At 48.0% G+C, this 18,188-nt stretch overlaps 1 protein-coding gene across 2 annotated transcripts in view; it reads right to left on the bottom strand.

Moving 5' to 3' along the window:
• GALNT6 (polypeptide N-acetylgalactosaminyltransferase 6) overlaps positions 1–18,188 on the bottom strand; it is a 30,705-nt gene that overhangs the window by 7,206 nt on the left and 5,311 nt on the right. For both annotated transcript variants that reach the window (XM_045554884.1, XM_045554885.1), the window contains exons 2-5: positions 12,834–13,428; positions 11,095–11,267; positions 3,280–3,429; positions 1,970–2,204 (exon numbers count right to left, since the gene is read on the bottom strand). In XM_045554884.1, the coding sequence (XP_045410840.1) occupies positions 1,970–2,204; positions 3,280–3,429; positions 11,095–11,267; positions 12,834–13,324 (1,049 nt within the window). In that variant the 5' untranslated portion in view covers positions 13,325–13,428. The remainder of the gene's footprint in view (positions 1–1,969; positions 2,205–3,279; positions 3,430–11,094; positions 11,268–12,833; positions 13,429–18,188) is intronic.

The following is an 18,188-nucleotide window of genomic DNA, read 5'->3' as shown; positions in this document are numbered from 1 at the left end:
TCCCCTGGGCCCTATACCTCTCCTCGTAGCCTCCCATTAGCTTGAGAGGTGAGGGTGGGAGGGTACCACCAGCAGTCCTCCTGGTGGGGTACTATGAAGTGCCTTGGCAAGCTGTGAGTGCCACCAGGGCATTTGGACCAAGGAGCAAATTCATTCCTCAAACACTGGAGCTTTGTCTTCCAGTTGTATGGTCCTTGGACATTGGAGCCGGGGACGTCAGTGATGGGGTGGGGCCAGGTGCCCTGTTCCTGTCTGTGCTGCTGTGTGCCTGGCCTACAGCTGGGCGAGGGGGTGGGATTTGTTGCAGTACACACCAAACAAAAGGCATCTATGAAACAAGCGGAGGGGCAGTAGGGGGTTCCAATTTCTTTTCTCTCTCCTGCCTTCCCTTTTCCCTTTCTCCTTTTATTTTTTTATTTTTTTGAGACAGAGTCTGGCTCTGTTGCCCGGGCTAGAGTGCCATGGCGTCAGCCTAGCTCACAGCAACCTCAAACTCCTGGGCTCAAGTGATCCTTCTGCCTCAGCCTCCTGAGTAGCTGGGACTACAAGCATGCGCCACCATGCTCGGCTTATTTTTTCTGTATATATTTTTAGTTGTCCATATAATTGCTTTCTATTTTTAGTAGAGATGGGATCTCATTCTCCTGAGCTCAAACGATCTACCCACCTCGGCCTCCCAGAGTGCTAGGATTATAGGCGTGAGCCACCGCGCCCGGCCTCCCTTTCTCCTTTTAATGGAGCTAGAGCAGCTGACTGTTCAGGATCCATGGAACTCCTCCCTATGGTACCCATCGGAGCCCTCTCTCCTGAGACTCGGGGCGCATTCTTCGGATTCTGGGCATGTGTAGGGGGAACAACTCCAACTCTCTCCCCCTTTCAAACCTTCCCTTTATCTCCAGCCATGTTTCCCCAACCTCTGCTTCCCTCCATCCCTGATGTATATTCAGTTGACCCTTAAGTCTCCTGGCCAGTAGGAAAGCAATGGCACAAATAATCCCAAACCATAGAATACTCTAAAAGTTACTCCCCAACTCAGTTTGTTTGAGACAACTGTTAAAATAAACTTGTGGTCTCTAACAACAGCAATGGGCAATCTGGAGAGGGAAGGACGGGGTAGGTATGAGAGGGGAAAGCAAACCCAGATGGGCATTAAACAGTGGATTAACTTTCAGCTATCTGCCCTGTGGCTCAGGGGCTGGCATGCTATATCCTGTGGGCAAAATCTGGCCTAGCTGCCTGTTTTTATTACGCTCTGGGGCAAAGAATGGTTTTCACATTTTTAGAGGATTGTTAAAACACCACCACCACAATAAAACAAAGAATATGCAATAGACTCTATGTGGCTGGCAAAAGTTAAAATATTTACGATCTGGCCTTTTACCAAAAAGTTCAGGGCAATTGCAACAAATTTCAAACTGCAAAAAACTTATTTTCTTTTAATATGTTCTTGGTCTTTTCAAAGACAGTGACCTGGGGGGCATATGCCACCCCCTCTTATTACAATGGCTATTCCATAATGGCTTCTACCTGCCATCTCTCACCCCCTCTGCAAGCACTGGCCATGTCCTTCTATGAGTAGAGAGGAATAAATGAGATAAAGTATGTACAATCCTTAGTCCAGTGCCTGGCACACAGTAAGTGCAACAGCTTGCAAGAGCAAGCTGTTATGGTAGGAGGCAGTATAGTGTCACGGTTAGGGCTTTGGGTCAGACAGCTGGGATGTTATCCTTGCTCCATCATTTGCTAGCTGCATGGTCAGCTGTTTATCACTATGAGCCTTAGTGTTCTCACCTGTAATACAGGTTAGTCATAGCACATACTTTGTAGGGAGTGAGAATTAAATAAAATATGTCAAGTGCTTGATAAAGTGCCTAATAAATGTTGACATGAGCTGGCACAGGTCCCTGGAACTGGGTGGGACTGGGGCCATGGAGGCCAGGCTGGGGGCTCACCAGGCTGTGGTCCTTACTTGATGGGGTAGGTCTCATCCTTGCGCCTCTGCTTCTCATGTGTAGGTAGAGTTTCCCAGCCAAAGGTCAGGCTCCAGTCAAAGTTGCCACGGCTATGGACTCTGCCCCTCTGGACAGGCTTGGAGAACTCGAAAGTGTTAAGGTCGATGGTGACGATGTCTGGGCTCACCACCACTGTCTTGTCCTCGGCGATCCGAGCCAGGAGGGGCTCCAGCCAGCCGTGGAAGCACTCGCCTGCAGGCCCAGCCCAGGAGGCAGAGTCAGAGTCCTGCTCACAGCTAAGCCCAAGCCCCACCCCAGGCTGGGTGGGAAGACCCAGGAGAACAAGAGGACCCTGTACCCATTCCCTGGTTATGGACAGGGAAGCACAAGCAAGCCCCACAGCTGCAGGGAGTACGGAGAGATCTGAAACTCTCCTCCCACCACTGCCCACACCCAAAAGGGGAGACAGGTTTGGGAGGATGAATGGAGGTCTCAGAGGAGTAACGTGGTCAACTCAAACTATTCAAGCACAGAGAAGGCCCTAGAAACAGCTGTCTTCAGGGTTTCCAGTCCCTCCATTGAGTCGGCCCTACCCGCCCAAGTGTGGACTTCAGAAGGGGTGTTCCCTCTCCCAGGGGTATTTGCATCTCAAGCTTCAGCCCCAACTGTAGAATAATAATAATCCCTTTCATTTGCCTAGCCATTTGAGATTTTCAATGAACTTCTGCATATGTTACTTCATTTGACCCTCGGAGTAATAACTTTGTTAGGTAAGGCTGGTATCCTCATTTCCATTTTACAAATGAGGAAACTGAGGCTCAGTCAGAATGTAAACCCAAAATCCTGACTCCATGTCTAGCACAATCCCCAATATATATCACCACTCTTAGGGAACAATTTTTTTCCCTGACAACGGTGGGGAGGGGTTTTGGTTTTGGGCAAGAGGGAGGCCTTCCTGGCTCCACATGGCCCTATAAAAAAGCCCCACACAAACCAGTTCTCGGTGGTAACAGGAGGCCTTTGTGAGGGGTCTGAGCTCAGAACAAGGTACAAAAGGCGGGTGGGGGGAGGGATGAGTGCCTGCGGCCCCAAAGCACACTCCCAGCTATTCTAGGGTCACCAGTTGTTTTAGGGCTATTTGTGCCTCCTGATAAACATTCTTGGGATTGTGGTGAGAAAGGGGTAGAAGCAGCTAGAGTGGGTCCCAAGCCTCCCTCACTCCTGGACCAGCAGAACAGGAAGGGTCCCTGTGGCACCCCCGCCCCACTCCTCATCCTGCCAGGGAGGGAGGCACCAGGCTACACTCAGCCCAGCGCTCTGTACTCACAGTGGGCGTCCAGGAATGTGAGCACCTCTGCCTGTGCCACGCTGGCCCCCAGCAGCCGGGCAGTGATCAGCCCCTTCCGCTCCGCCTGCCGCACTACCCTCACCACCTGCAGCTGCCGCACGTACTGCTCTAGCTTCTCCTTTAAGTACTCTGCAAGGGACAGGGTCATCGTTACCAGCTCACCACTTTGTTGCAAACCTAATCCCCTGTGGGCACGGAGCCCAGGGCTCCTGGGCCTCCAATGGGCCTGAATTTTAACTCTCTCACACCTCCTGCACTAAACCATTCCACAGAAGCCGAAGGTGGGGAAGGGGGTGGTCGGGGAGGATGGGGGACAGGAAGGAGGAAGCCCTGCCTGTGGTCAGGCCCACCTTGCCAGGGCACTGGCTCTGTGGTGCCGGATCTTGTCCTGTTTACCTGGGCACGATCTCTAATGTCCAGGATAGCACCTCAGAGTTGTGTTTTTTGGTCTCAAATCAAGCACAGACTTCTGACACAGGCTCTCTGCCCCCACCTTTCAGAGCTGCGATATATGCAGTCACTTCTCAGTGTTGGTGATTCCCTGTTTCCCAAGCTCTTCATAGCAAGTTTGACAGGCAGAGCACACAAAAATGTTGTTTCTTGCTAGATCAGCCCCAAGAAGTCTTACTCTAATACCCTTTATTATCTTCTCTGCATATGGAATTTTTTTGTTTGTTTTTATTAAGAGAGGGGGTCTTACTCTGTTCTTGTTTTTTTTTTTTTTTGAGACAGAGTTTTGCTCTGTTGTCCGGACTAGCATGGCATCAGCCTAGCTCACAGCAACCTCAAATTCCCGGGCTCAAGCAATCCTCCTGCCTCAGCCTCCCGAGTAGCTGGGTCTACAGGCACCTGCCACCACGCCTCGCTAATTTTTTTTTTCTATTTTAGTCACCTGGCTAATGTTTTCTATTTTTAGTAGAGATGGCGTCTCGCTCTTGCTCAGGCTGGAGGGGATCTTACTCTGTTGCCCAGGCTGAAGTGCAGTGGTGTGCTCATAGCTCACTGCAGTCTCAAACTGAGCCACTGCGCCTGGCCTGGAATTCTTTAAGATGAAAACATGCCAAGCAGCTTTTTAATTATATTAAAAAACAAAACAAAAACAACGGACCTGGTGCAGTGGCTTATGCCTGTAATCCCAGTGCTTTGGGAAGCCAAGATGGGAGGATTGCTTGGGCCTAGGAGTTTGAGACCAGCCTAGGTAACACGGTGAGACCCTGTCTCTACAAAAAAAAAAAAAAAAAAATTAACTGAGCACAGTGGTACACCTGTAGTGCCAGCTACTTGGGAGGCTGAGGCAGGAAGATCACCTGAGCCCAAGAATTCGAGGTTACAGTGAGCTATGAATGCACCATTGCACTCCAGCCTGGGTGACAGAGTGAGACCCTATCTCAAAAAAAAAAAAAAAAAAAAAACAAAACAAAACCCCAGAATGCACCAAGTGCCTACCATGGGCCAGGCACAGTGCTAGGGACTGTGTGGAGTGGTGAGTCTGGCCGGCATGATCATTCATCCTAAGGAATGCACCACCCAGGGAGCAAGTTCAACCAGGGAACAGGCAATTACTGAACAGGTGATCAGTGGTCTGTTGGAGGTAGTGTGGGGCTGGGGATGGTGTGCAGGAGGGCTGACCATCCTGAATTTAAGGAGGGCTGGGGAAGCTTTTTGAAAGGAGGGTTATCTCTTCTGAAATCCTCAGCTCCTTCTGGGGGTTGGGGGCTTACTTCACCACCCTGTTACTTAGTCTGAAATCCTCAGAGCATTAACAGTAGCTCTATTCTGAAGCAGTCCAACTTGAAACACACGGTGCTCCAAATCTTACCTATGGTTTAACTGCCGTTTTGGTTTTTGGTCTGTGCCACTGTTCTGTTCTGACTATGCAGAATGCAGTTGCCTATAGTTTCAGAGGTGGGGGACAGATGTGACAAACAAGAGTATGTCCTTTAAATCAACTTAGCGGGTTACGATTGATCTTGCACACATGAGTGCACACATGCTTGCTGTAACTGAACACTTGAGCACCTACTATGGGCCAGTCTAGGTGAGGTAGGGTCTTTCATGTTGACTTCCTTATTTAATCATCTCTATGAAGGTTAACAACTCTATGAAATGGGGAGTATTGTCCCCAGTGTTTACAGATGGGAAAACTAAGACCCAAGGTGATGAGCTCAGGGTCACAGAAACTGCAAAAGGCAGCAGTGGATCCTACCCAGTCTGTGTCTGAGGACTCCTCACCTCCTCCCTCCAAGCAACAAGGCCACTTGGCAAGGCCTTAATGTGCCTGGGTTTCAAGGTGGTCTCTGCCACCTCCCTCAGGCATCCAAGGCCTTGCCACTTCCCTATGTGTGAGACCTGAGTAAGAGGGAGAGAAAGGGACTTGTTCAAGCTATTCTTTGGTCATTGCCTGGGAGGGTGGAGCCCTACGGGAAGGAAACTCTATAAATTGGAACTTCAACTCTTTTCTTTTTCTCTTCTTCAAGTCTACTGGATAGACAGGTGTTTCTGACATGGTGCCAATTTGTAAATGGATCCTTGAGGCAGTCATCTGAGGAGGGAGCTATATCTTACTCCAGGAATGAAGTCTCTTATCTCTGGGTACCAGGACCGCATGAATCAAAATTAGCCTCACGTGGCAGCTTCAGCCTAGCATGAGATCAGCAGACACCTGCTAATGCACTGCCTGGGGGCCAGACACTAGTCTGGGCAGGGAGGGGCTCGGTCTGGGTCCTGCTGTCAAGAAGCTCTTACACTCAGAACCCAATTACAGCCTCAAGTCTGGCTCTGACAGGAAGGAGGAAGGAACCTCAACCTTCTCAGCGTGGCTGACGTTTCTCTTGAGAACTTGCTTAACGCTGCTCACAGGAAATTCATGGTAGTGGAGATAACCCAGAGACAAAAAATCACAGGAAGTGGGTTTTGTGGTAAAAGACTGCGAAGCACTGAGCTGTGAACCTCAGGGGGACCTGAGCTCTACAAAGCCCTTCTCCCACGCCTTCCTTCCAGTCTCAGGTGGCTGGGCAGGACCTGGGCATTCTGAGCCTGTGAGGCTCCCAGTCCCTGGCCTAGGTCTCCTAGGTGGAGTGAGGTGACTCCCCTAAGAAACTCCCCTCCATTTGTCCCACCCCTTGACACCCCCCTGGACCCACGACCCAGAGTTGGGTGTGGACACACAGGTGAGCCCATCCATACTCCCTTATGTCCTCAGGTGACAGCCTCCTAATTTAGGTTCCACATCCCACCACCCCAACCCAGTATCATTCCTCATGACTGTAGTCCACAAGACCCCTGTGACCCCAACACAGATGCCTCATTCAGTCCCGTGATCTGAAATACCATCTATACGCAGACGGCTCCCAGGTCTTCCTTCCTTGCCTTGCCATCGTCACTTGGATGTCTAACAAAACTGAAAACTGAACATATGCCCAAAACAGAGCTCTGGATTCACCCTCCAAATCTGCCCCCAAGTCTCCACCATGTCAGTATAGGGTGCCAGCTTCCCTCCAGCTACTCTAAACTAGGAGTCATGCTAGATTCCCTCCTTTTCTCACCTTCCACTATCAGTACATCCACAAGTATTGCCAGTTCTCTCCCCCTATCCCCACTGTCACCCCAGCAATAATGTCTTCACTGCTCTCCTGGCCTCTATACTAACTTTCCGTATCTATTCTTGACATGGCAGCCACAGTGAGAAGCAGAGTTCTCTCTTAAACTATAAGTCAGGGGCTAGGCACAGTGGCTCCCGTCTGCAATCCTAGCACTTAGGGAGGCTGAGGTGGGAGGATCACTTGAGGCTAGGAGTTTGAGACCAGCCAGAGCAACATAGCAAGACCCCCATCTCTACAAAAAATATTTAAAAATTGGCTAAGTGTGGCACTGTGTGCCCATAGTCCCAGCTACTCAGGAGGCTGAGGCAGGAGGATCGCTTGAGTCCATGAGTTTGAGGTTGCAGTGAGATATAATGATGCCACTGCACTTTAGTGCAGGGGACAGAGTGAGACCCTGTCTCAAAAGTAAACAAACAAAAATCCCAAATGACTATAAATCAGATCATGACACTACAGTGGCTTAAAATTGCACTGAAAATAAATCTAAATATTAATAGTATGGTAGTTTCTTTAAAAAGATTAAAAATAGAATTATCACATCATCCAGCAATTCCACTTCTGGGTATATACCCAAAAGAATTAAAAGCAGGGACGTAAACAGATATTTGCATGCCCATGTTCATAACAGCATCAATCACAATTGCCAAAGGCAGAAGCAACCCAACTGTCCACCAATGAATGAATGGATGAACAAAATGTGGTATGGACACAGGATAGACTATTCAGCCCTAAAAAAGAAGGAAATTCTGACAGATGCTACAACGTGAATGAACCTTGAAGAAATTAAGTGAACTAAGTCAGACACAAGAGGACACATACTATATTATTCCACTTATATGAGGTACCTAGAGCTGTGAAATTCAGAGAGACCAAAGTAAAATGGAGGTTGCTAGAGGCTGAGGGGAGGAGAACATGGGGAGTTAGTGTTTAACAGGTACAGAGTTTCAGTTTGGGAAGACACAAAAGTTCTGGAAATGGATAGGGGTGATGGTTGCACAACAATGTGAATGTATTTAATGCCACTAAACTATGTACTTAAAAATGGTGACGATGGGACCTTTTATGTTATATGTATCTTACCACATGCATGCACAGACACACACATGAAAAATCCAAACATTGCCCATGGTGTACAAAGGTCTCATAGTCCAGTCCTGTTCATCTCCTTAAACTTAATTGGTACAAGTCCTCTTCCTGCTTCCTTCCAGACACTCTGGCCTTTCTGCCCTGCTAACACGCCAAGCCTCAGGCCTTTGCCATGGCTGTTCCATTTGTGGGGAGCATTCGGAGTAGCCTTTCTTGGCTTCTCTGATTAAAAGAGCTCCCTAATTACTCACTAGCCCATTAGCCAGCAGTTTTTTCTTCTTGTGCTCTAATTCAGTTAAGCTGGTGGAGCGTGCCAGGCCAAGAGTGAACCCTGGCTGCTGACCCAGCCCCTCAGGAATGAGTTCTGTGCCCTGGTTCTGAAGTGGCAAAGAAAAAGCCTCACAGCCTGGCACTGGGTTTCCTTCCCTCCCAGTATCAAATGCCCTTATACTCACGGTCACAGGGCTGCTGCTGGGTGCCTGGATAGGAGGAGAGCAGGGACATTGTATTTCAGCAGAGACACAGCCCTTGTTTGTGTGTGTGTAATGAGAGCCAGCTAATCTGATCAAACAGTCAAATGTGGAGGAAATTTTATCCCCCTGTGGGCTGCAGAGATTCTGACCATGGATCTGAGGGTGTTTTTCTTTTCCCCACTGAACTGAAAACATTGCTTAAAGTATCTCTATAGTCTGAAAGCCCCCACGGTAGGGATGCTTATCCTACCTAGGCTCCACGAGCTCCCCTGCAAAGACTGGGTGTTGCATTGTGGGCAATGGTGCATTATTCTAGGAAGCTTTTAACAGATTCTCAAAGGAGGCCAGGATCCAGAAAAAAAAGAACGACTGATTTAGGCTTTTCGGGCAGGTGACTTAGAGATGCTGCAGTTCACCTTAAGAGAGTCCCGGGCAACAGAGGGAGACAACCAGAGAGAACACGAACATGTGCCTGGGGGCCTGCTAGGCACAGGCACTTTGGAGGGGCTGCTGGGGTTTCTGCCAGTTCCACCCTGCTAGGCACAGGCTGCTCTGCCCTTTAGATGCTGCCTGGGCCAGCCTGGCATTATGTCACTTGTCTAGCTAGTCAGAGGAGTTGCCCAACTGGGCATTTGTACCTATGGACTCACAAAATTCCGGGTGATTAGTTAAAACAGTTTACAACTCCCATCACATGTGATTCAGGGGAAGGAGCTCCTGAGGGGTGGGTGGCATAGGGCTGGAGGCAGAAGGGTTATGAAGCACCCAGTTTGAGAGGAAGGACAGCTGACAGACTTGCTCCTATTCCACACAACCAGTCCATTGCTACCAAGATTCCCCAGAGGCTGCTCCCAAGTCCCTTTCATCTCTACAAACTCTTCACCACTCCCCTTCCAGAAGCCTAATCTACACATCCCTCGTCCACTAGACCCTTTCACCGCATCCCTGAAACTTGCTTGCCTTTGCTTGGTAAGTGCTAAGTGTCTGTCTTCCCCGGGAAGGTGTGAGCTCCCTGAAGAAATGGGCTCAACAGTGCTCATGCTCAGCCCCTCCTTCCACTGCCATCCACAGCCCCATTTCTCTTTTCAACATCACCCCAACCCAGAGGGCAGGAGGGAGGCTGGGGGAAGCAAGGAGAGGCAGCTGCTCCATTGGAGTGGCTCCAGCGCTTACACTGGGAAGTATGAAGCCAGTTCTTGCTCTCAGGGTGGGAGCTTGAGCACAGGTCAACCTGGGAGAGCCTCAGACACCATGTGCCGCCTGCGAGGAGGGCTCAACTCCTGGAGACTCCTAGTCTAAGCATGCATCAGTCCCGTAGCCCCTTTCCTGGTTCTAGCCCCACTATCTTACTCTCAAGTGATTATAAGAGCTTCTTCTCTGGCCTCTGGGTCTGTGCCTCTTTTCGTGCCAATTATACTCTTCCAAAGCTGCCATTCTTCTGAAACAAGGTCACATTCCAGATGAAACACCTTCAATGACTCCTCATTTCTTTCTAGATAAATACTTTTATAATGGCATGAATGTCAATTCAACATCTTTTCAGTTTCATTTCCTGCAACAAACCTAAGCTTCAGACACATCACCTCTCCCAAACACACACATTCATGGTTATGCTATTCTCACTTGCAGGAATGCCCTTCACCAACTCTTCTCTCCTAGACACTCATCCTTTAAAGCCCAACTCCAATCTGGCCTCCACTGTAGACAAGCCCCAGCCATGCCAGGCAGAAATAACACCTCGTGCTACATACTCCCAAGTGCATTCTTCCCATGCAATGAATAAAATGAAACTAATGCTTATTAGTGCTCTTACTCAATGCCAAGTACTCTGTGGCACATGATGATCTCATTTATGACTTATCTCAGATCTCTCACCCACCATTGAGCAAGCCAACTATCCTCATTTTTAGAAGAGGAAACTGAGGTTCAGAGAGGCCAAGTGCTTGTCCAAGGTCACAGAGGTAGGAAGAGTCAGAGCTGGGATTTAAATTCCTGGGTGTTACACTGTCCAGTCCACACCCTTTCACATCTCTTCAAGGTGTGGCCATAGCTCTGTGGTTGGTGTTGTAAGTGGCCTTCTGACCTCTGAGCGTTGTTAGCCTTTTCAGGGCAGGGTCTGTCTTATTTGTCATGGTATCTCCTTATACCTAGGTCAGAGCCAGGCACAGAGTACTCAGTAGATGCTTGTGGATTTGCTTTGAAGTGTGGAAATTTGATGAGCAACCTCACTTACCTATTAAAAACTACAGCAAAAAAAGGCTGGAGGTGGAGCCTCCAAGAGCAACAGAGGGGTCTAGCAGGTACAAAACAAAGGGGAAGGCCTGTCCGCACCCTCTGCCCTGGCTCTCCCAGCATTTCTGAGTTGGGGTTGGCCTTGGCAGCACTAAGGGAGTCTTGAAGGCCAAAGTTGCAAAGCTCTTGGAGCTCTTTGGGTGAAGTGTGAAGGAAGTCCAGGCTCCAAGAATGTGGTCTACCTGTCCCCTCCCTGCCTTCTTCCTACTCCTGGCCTAAATAGCTGTGATGCCAGGCAACAGGCTGTGAGCTGGTGCCTGCTCCCTTGAGAGGACCTGCCCTCTTTATCCGAGTGCCCGTGGGAGACCCCGGCCCCCTGCTCAGGGCCCCTCTAGCCTCACCCTCAGTGCTGGCATCATCTACCAGGATGATCTCCTTCAGCAAGATGGCAGGGGTGGTGTGTAGGACACTGTACACTGTTCGCAGCAGTGTGGACCAGGCCTCGTTGTGGAACACAATGATGACGCTGGTGGCGGGCAGTGGGGGACAGCGCCGGAACTTCTGGTCCACACACCTGGAAGGATGAAAGTATGGACAAAGCTCTCCAGGCCCCTGGGAGTTCCGGGGGTGGAGAGGGCTCTGTCCAAGGATCCCCAAACCATCCTCTGCTCCTTTGAGCCACCAGCCTACATTCTCTGCTGCAGTTGGGAACAGCTGCTCCCTGTCCTTGTCTCCCCCTATATTTGCTACCCACTCTGAGGCTCTCCACAGGTTCTACCCAAAGCACTCCAAAATCCACCCCCTCAGTGGTGATGCTGAGGCTCCCCCACTCCTTCTCTCATCTGCTCTCTGCTACCATGCTAGCAATTCCCAGGGCTGCTGCTCTCCCTCTGTAACATGTGTACTGCACAAAATGTAATTCAATCCAGAGCTCCCAGCGGGGAAGTAATAAAGGGCAAATTTGACGTCTGAGAAAAGTGACTACAATTTCCATACTCAACGAGAGGAAAAGGCTCTTGCCTTTATAATTTACTGTGTCTTTCTCACCCATTTCTTTATTAACTCCCTGTAATCTGACACTACTATCACAAACAATTTCCTATGATCTTTGTTTCTATTCTTATCCACTCCAAACATTCTGTGGCACTTGGCCAGGCTGCCACCTTCTTGACACTCCATCTTGGGGTGAGGGTGGGAACATGTGAATCCTGGGTCTCAAGGAACCATGTGGCCTAACACCCTTTCTCGACCTCCTCTGCTGGTAGCAGGATTTCTTGGGGATCCTTCAGAGTCTCCAACTTGTTCCACTGGCTGTCCTCATGCCCAACACCCTTCTCTGCTGAGAAGCTTCTGAGAACTCCAAGTGGCTCCTTATCCCAGGGCTACAATACTTGGTCCAAGTCAGAGGAACCCAGGTTCACAGCTCTAAAGAATCATGAATTTGGGGATGAGGGCTGCCATGTGAGAAAAGGCCAAAAAGGGTATAACTCTTGATTTGGAAAAGACAAAGACTAAGTGGGGAAGACACAAAATTTTAAACTTCAGGACAGTAGGAACACAGCCATGGCTACATTAGAGTGAGATCTTTGCTTCTCAAAGATCTATGTGCTGGTCTTGTTGTCCAAGACGGAGAATACAAACAGCTTCAAATAAAGGTTGGAATCAATTCATGGCCTTATAGGCCTTTACTGAGGAAACCAGATGTGAGGGTATTCCTGACCTCCAGGGCTACTGTCAGTAAATGTCCCCTCTCCCAACAGCTCAGCATTAGAGTCCGACAGCCTCAGCAGAGGGCAAGGCCACCAAAACCACAGCCTGGTATCAGTTCCTCCCAGTCACCCCTGTGCCAGGTCCTGGTGCCAGGCCTCATTCCTTCTTCTGTACCCTCCCACCTTCATAATTGTGTTTCACTTTCACAGGTCTTCCTGGGCCTCTGGCTGGACTATCATGATCCTGAACCCCAACCCCTGGGATCAGTACAGTTGGTTTGGGAAAGAAGTGAGAGCTTAAAGGAAATTCTTGCCCATATTTTACAATCTCCTTCAGCTCTTTTCCTGGCACGTGGCCTGTGGCCATGGCCATACCAGTCACTGGTTTGGCAAAGCCTTTACCTCCCCCCAGGACTCTAGGTGCTACTTACTCAGGGGGTCGAGTGTCTGGCCCCAGGGTCCTCTGCAGGGAGATCCGGTCACTGGCAAAGGCATTGAAGCAATGCTTCTTATAGCCCTCGTCCTTTTCCTGGGTCTCCAGGGGGGTCCACTTGCTCTTCTGAAATGCTTTCCCATCTGCCCCAGGTCCATTGGGGTCTTGCGGTGGCCGTTCCCAGAAGGGCTTCAGCTCAGCTGGGGTATAGAACCCGGGGAGGCAGGATTGGTTTGTGGAGACCAGAGTCTGCTGGGGTTCCGGAGCCCTGATTTGGAGCTTGGGCATTGAATCTCTAAGGTTGTTCACAGCCCCCAGCATGAGATCTAGGACGTGATCCTTCTGGCTTACCAAGGACTTCAGCCACGGTTTCTCTGTGGCCTGCTCCCTGCTACTTACATCCCTCTGCAGGATGAAGAGGAAGAGCACAAAAGCGCTGCCCACCATGGCCAAGCGCAGGGGCATGCGGCGTCTGCGGAAGAGCCTCATCTTCTGGGACCAATGGAGACCCCAGCCGGGTCAGCTCCAGAATCCTGAGCCTGACCCTAGAAATAGCCTGGTATGTTGTGGTGGCCACACGTTGGGGCCTCAGCCTGAGAACAGAGGGGATGAGAGAGAGAAATGAGCCAAGACAGGCTTAGGGAGGGAGTTGGGCTTTGGGGTTCGAGTCTAGGCTCTGTTGCTAATGGTGACACCACCTTAACAGTCACAACTTTCCTGTGCCTAGATTTCCTTTATCCACAAAATGAACAGTCTAGATTTAGTGTTTCTGGCCGGGCATGGTGGCTCACGCCTGTAATCCTAGCACTCTGGGAGGCCGAGGTGGGTGGATCATTTGAACTCAGGAGGTCAAGACCAGCCTGAGCAAGAACAAGATCCCATCTCTACTAAAAATAGAAAGAAATTATATGGACAACTAAAAATATACACAGAAAAAATTAGCCGGGCATGATGGCGCATGCCTGTAGTCCCAGCTACTTGGGAGGCTGAGTGAGGCAGGAGGATCGCTTGAGCCCAGGAGTTTGAGGTTGCTGTGAGCTAGGCTGATGCCACAGCACTCTAGCCTGGGCAACAGAGTGAGACTCTGTCTCAAAAAAAAAAAAAAAAAAAAAAAATTCAGTGTTTCTTTTCTGCCCCAAGATTCTGATATTTAGTAACCAAACACTGAAACATTACACAAAAATATTTAATTGTTATAACCACTTTAGGAAACAACTTGCCATTATCAAGCAAGATTTGAAATAAGCACACTCTATGAGCCAGCAATTCCACTTTTAGTTTTATATCCCTGATAAACCCTGGTCCATGCAAACCAGGAGGCATGTACAAGAATGTTTACAGCAGCACTGACTAACATGGTACGAACTCGTAACAGCTACAAGTCCATCAGCAATAGAATGAACAAATAAAAACGTGAAACATCCATACCATGGAGTTCTCTGCAGCAATGGCAAAGAATGAATCACTTCTCCATGCAACAAGGTGGGCATAATGTTGGGTGAAAAAAGCGAGTTGCAGAAAGACACAGACAGGATGATTCCACTTATAGAAAATTTAAAAACATGCTAAAAGGAAATAATATCTTATTTATGAATATAAATATGTGATAAAGCTATAAAGAAAACTAAAGACTCAATATAATCAAAGTTTCTGAGGAGAAAGGAAAAGGTATAGGATTGAGATGGAGGACAGGGGACTTCAAGGTGTTTTTTTCTTATATCGAATGGTGACTGCTGGTGGTATTATTCTTCATACCCTACACACATTTTAGAAATATTCTTCTTTATCTACTCATATTTAATGAAAAAGAATTTAAAAGAAATCTAAGATTGTATAACAATATCTTCCAGGCAGGACTAGGCATGGGCATTCGCCACCTTCCACCCCCAGGCATGTGGCCCCATGTTGCAGAGGATGAATGCTTACAGAACTTTCTGTGGAGAGCTCCGAAAGTATAAAGCTCGCTGGGTAAGCAACTAGATGTTGGTGGCAAGACACCTGGGCACGCATCCCAGTTCTGCCTCTTCTAGTAATAGCACCTACCTCCTAGGGTTGTTATAAGGATTAAGTTCAAAAAACAATTCATGGAAAAAGCTTAGCAGTCTAGCATAGGGGTAAGCTCTCAAAAGGTGTTAATTTTTATCATTAGCAAGTGTGTGGTCCTTGGGTGATTTACTTAATCCCTCTAAGCCTCTATATCCTCATCTATAAAGTGGGGGTAACTAATACCTAACTCACAGGGTTGTGGTGAGGATTAAATCAGATAATGTATGTAAAATACTCAGCAGAGTACCTGTCATACACTGAGCCCTCAATAAATGGTATCAGTTATTTCTATTATTATAATAAATCCCTGCTCTGCTTCCCAGCAATTATCCTCAAGTACCTGGTCCTTGGCCAAAGCCATGTTCATCACCCCTTGCGTGTTTTGCTTAAAAGTAACTCTAGTTGAACTACTTAATGGTGTTATTTAAACCCACAAGTTCCCACCTGTGGAGAAGCCTGGTGTCTGAGATCTGGGGAACACGTGGCTGGAATGATCTCAGTGGGGAGCTGGGTTCACTCTGGACTGGGGGAGGTAGGTGGTTTCTTTCATAACATCAGATTTAGCAGCAGCATCAAAAATTGAACAAAAGTAGTATCTTTGAACATCTATTTTGTATTAAGTAGTGTCTAGGAGGTAGAAGAGATTTGTTTATTGCACCAATGTTTGTTGAATACCTGCTACCTGCCGGGTCCTCTGCAAGATGTGAAGGATGTAGAGACAAGCAATCCTAGCCCTCGAGGAGCGAGGGGGTCAGAGTTTAAACAGAGATTACCCACCAAGAAAGCGGCATGAGAGGTGCAAGGGATGGGGTACAGGAAACTCAGCAAAGGGGGAGGTCTGTGAAGTTCTGCAGGGGTAGAAACTTGGGCCAACTTGGGTGGAGCACTAACCCATGAGTAGGACTCAGCCAGGCGAGGTGAGTGCATTTCAGGCAGAGGGAATAGCATATGCAAAGGCCGAGGGGGAGAGACAGCACCGCCAATCAGAGAACTGCAAGTAGTCTGGTATGGTGGCAGCGTGAAGTCTGATGAGTAGAAGATGGGCCTGCATAGGTGGCTGAAGCCAGGTCCTGAGGGCCTTGTTCATCATGCTGAGGAGTTTGCCCTTGACCTGAGGCATGGGGAGCAATAAAGGATTAGCTAGGAGCCCAGCATTACAGGAACAGCAATGACAGCTGGCAGAGGTTGTCTAGGAAAGGGACCCACTTGGCAGCTAGATGGCCAGTTAAGAGAGGCTTAGGGATTTGACCCAAGGTAGTAGCAGTGTGGATGGAAGACATAGGACATGGTGCTAGGGAAACTCCCTTGGGTGAAGAGGTGGGACAGTTTACCCCATCTGGAACACAGAGGGACACAAAGGGGTATAAGGCTCAATTCATTTCCCCAGGGGATTTAAAATCTTGTTGAAGAACAAGAACTAAGTAGCACTGGGTAAAGGTAGTACCTATTCAGGGAGGAGATACTGAATATCCTTTTGTACTTTGAACCCTATGTTATCTATTCAAAACTTAAAACATAATAAAAGCACATACAGTAAGTGCCAAGCTAGGAAGTGTAGAGTTCCCTGTAGGCTTGAAGTAGGTTTCAAGGACGAAATCGGGCTTCAGTATAGAGGCAGTTTCCTGTCCCAGGGGTGGAACTATGCTGGGGCCAGCACAGGGGGTAGGGGGTTTTGCTTCAGCTAGATACCCCATCGATTCTGGGACTGAATTCCAGATAGAGGGCCTGCAGAGCCGGGAGCGTTTGCCTGTGACAGTGTTGAGCCATGCCACAGTCTGCATCTTCCCTGCTGCTTTCTGTTACCTCCCCACTCCAGCAAGAAAGAAAGGGCACAGTTAGAAAAAAAAGCCATGGCAACACTGTAGTTACTAACTGTTGTCCTGCTCAAGACTCACCTCCTTCAGGAAGGCCTCCCTGACTGATTCACTCAGAATCACTAGGTCACTTCAACTCCCTCATCCTGGCACTGTTCTGCAGTCCCAAGCAGTGGGGTTTGTTTTTGTTCCTTTTATTTCCCCTGGAGAAAGAGACCGCGGGTTAAATTGAGCTCTTCCCAGGCATCTGTTCTCTCGATCCAACCTGGCTGTCTACTTTCTCTGTGAAACCTGCAGTTCCTCAAGGTACTAACCACATCCTGAAATGAAAGCAGACACCTGTGATTAGCCTTGGTGGTAAGGGACTCCCTCTCTAGTTTTTTGCTCAGCATGAAGGCAACAGGAAAGAGTTCCTTAGAAAAAGTACATAATCCAATGGAAGCCACAGGACTTTGGGATTAAGGATTCCTGCTCCCTGAGTAGGAGATGATTCCCAGAAATATGATTAGCAAAGTCCAGGAAGTCACCCTTCCACCAGCCATGGAGAAAGACTAGCCCCTATTATAGTACTTTGTCAAGTATGGGGCTTCACAGGGTTCCACTCCCGGTGTCCCGCGGATCTTCTTCACCTTTGGGCTCCTACAGCCTGGCCTCCCGGTCTTCATGGACTCGCTCCCCTCCCCCTGCTGTTGAGCATTTGTTCCGGTATTTTTCCTCCAGTCACCCTTGGACCTGCAACTCATCAGACTATCTTAGTTTCGATATTGAGATGATGCCAGGAATCCTCTTCCGAGGAAGCCTTCCTAGAGCGAACAAATGAGACTCACTTCCCTGGCCCCACTGGCCAGAACACGAACTTACCTACTCTCACTGGTGTAAGGAACTGAGGCTTCACCTGGCCCAGTGTCTATCAAACCGCTGAATATAACTCATTATAGCACTGTAAAATAAGCTTACAGTGTTATAAATCAGCATGAAAAAAATCTAAAAGACAACCAGAATAGAATGAAAAAGAAAATATCAAAGTGAGTCACATGTAATATGGGTAAATATGGTTTTTTGTTAAATTTTTATTTCAGTTACTATTTATATATCGAGTATATCGAAAGTCTTAGTGCAGTTTTAAGGTTTAATAACTTCAGAAGCATAAATGCTATAGACTTAATAAAGAACACTGATGGAAAATATTATCTACGATTCTTTTACCTTTATTTAGTTGTATGAAGTTTGAGTAATAAATTTTAAATTTCAATTTTGTATCAGGGCAATGTTTATCATCTTCAGTAGACCGAAACAAACATTAAAATAAAAATGTGTTATTTAAAATTCATGCATTACTGGAAACACGCAGTGTAAGAATGAAACAAAATAAAAAAATGAAATTCATGCAACTAAATAAGGTAAAAGAAGTTTAAATGACTAAATTTTCAAAGGATGGTTTTTTGTTATTAAATAGTTTGTAGAATTTATACTTCTAATATGATTAAAGTATA

The sequence above is a fragment of the Lemur catta genome, chromosome 6, assembly GCF_020740605.2.
Source record: "Lemur catta isolate mLemCat1 chromosome 6, mLemCat1.pri, whole genome shotgun sequence".
NCBI classification, from domain to species: Eukaryota; Metazoa; Chordata; class Mammalia; order Primates; family Lemuridae; genus Lemur; species Lemur catta.
Note: the sequence above shows the minus strand (reverse complement) of the source record. Positions and strands in the feature narration are given on the sequence as shown.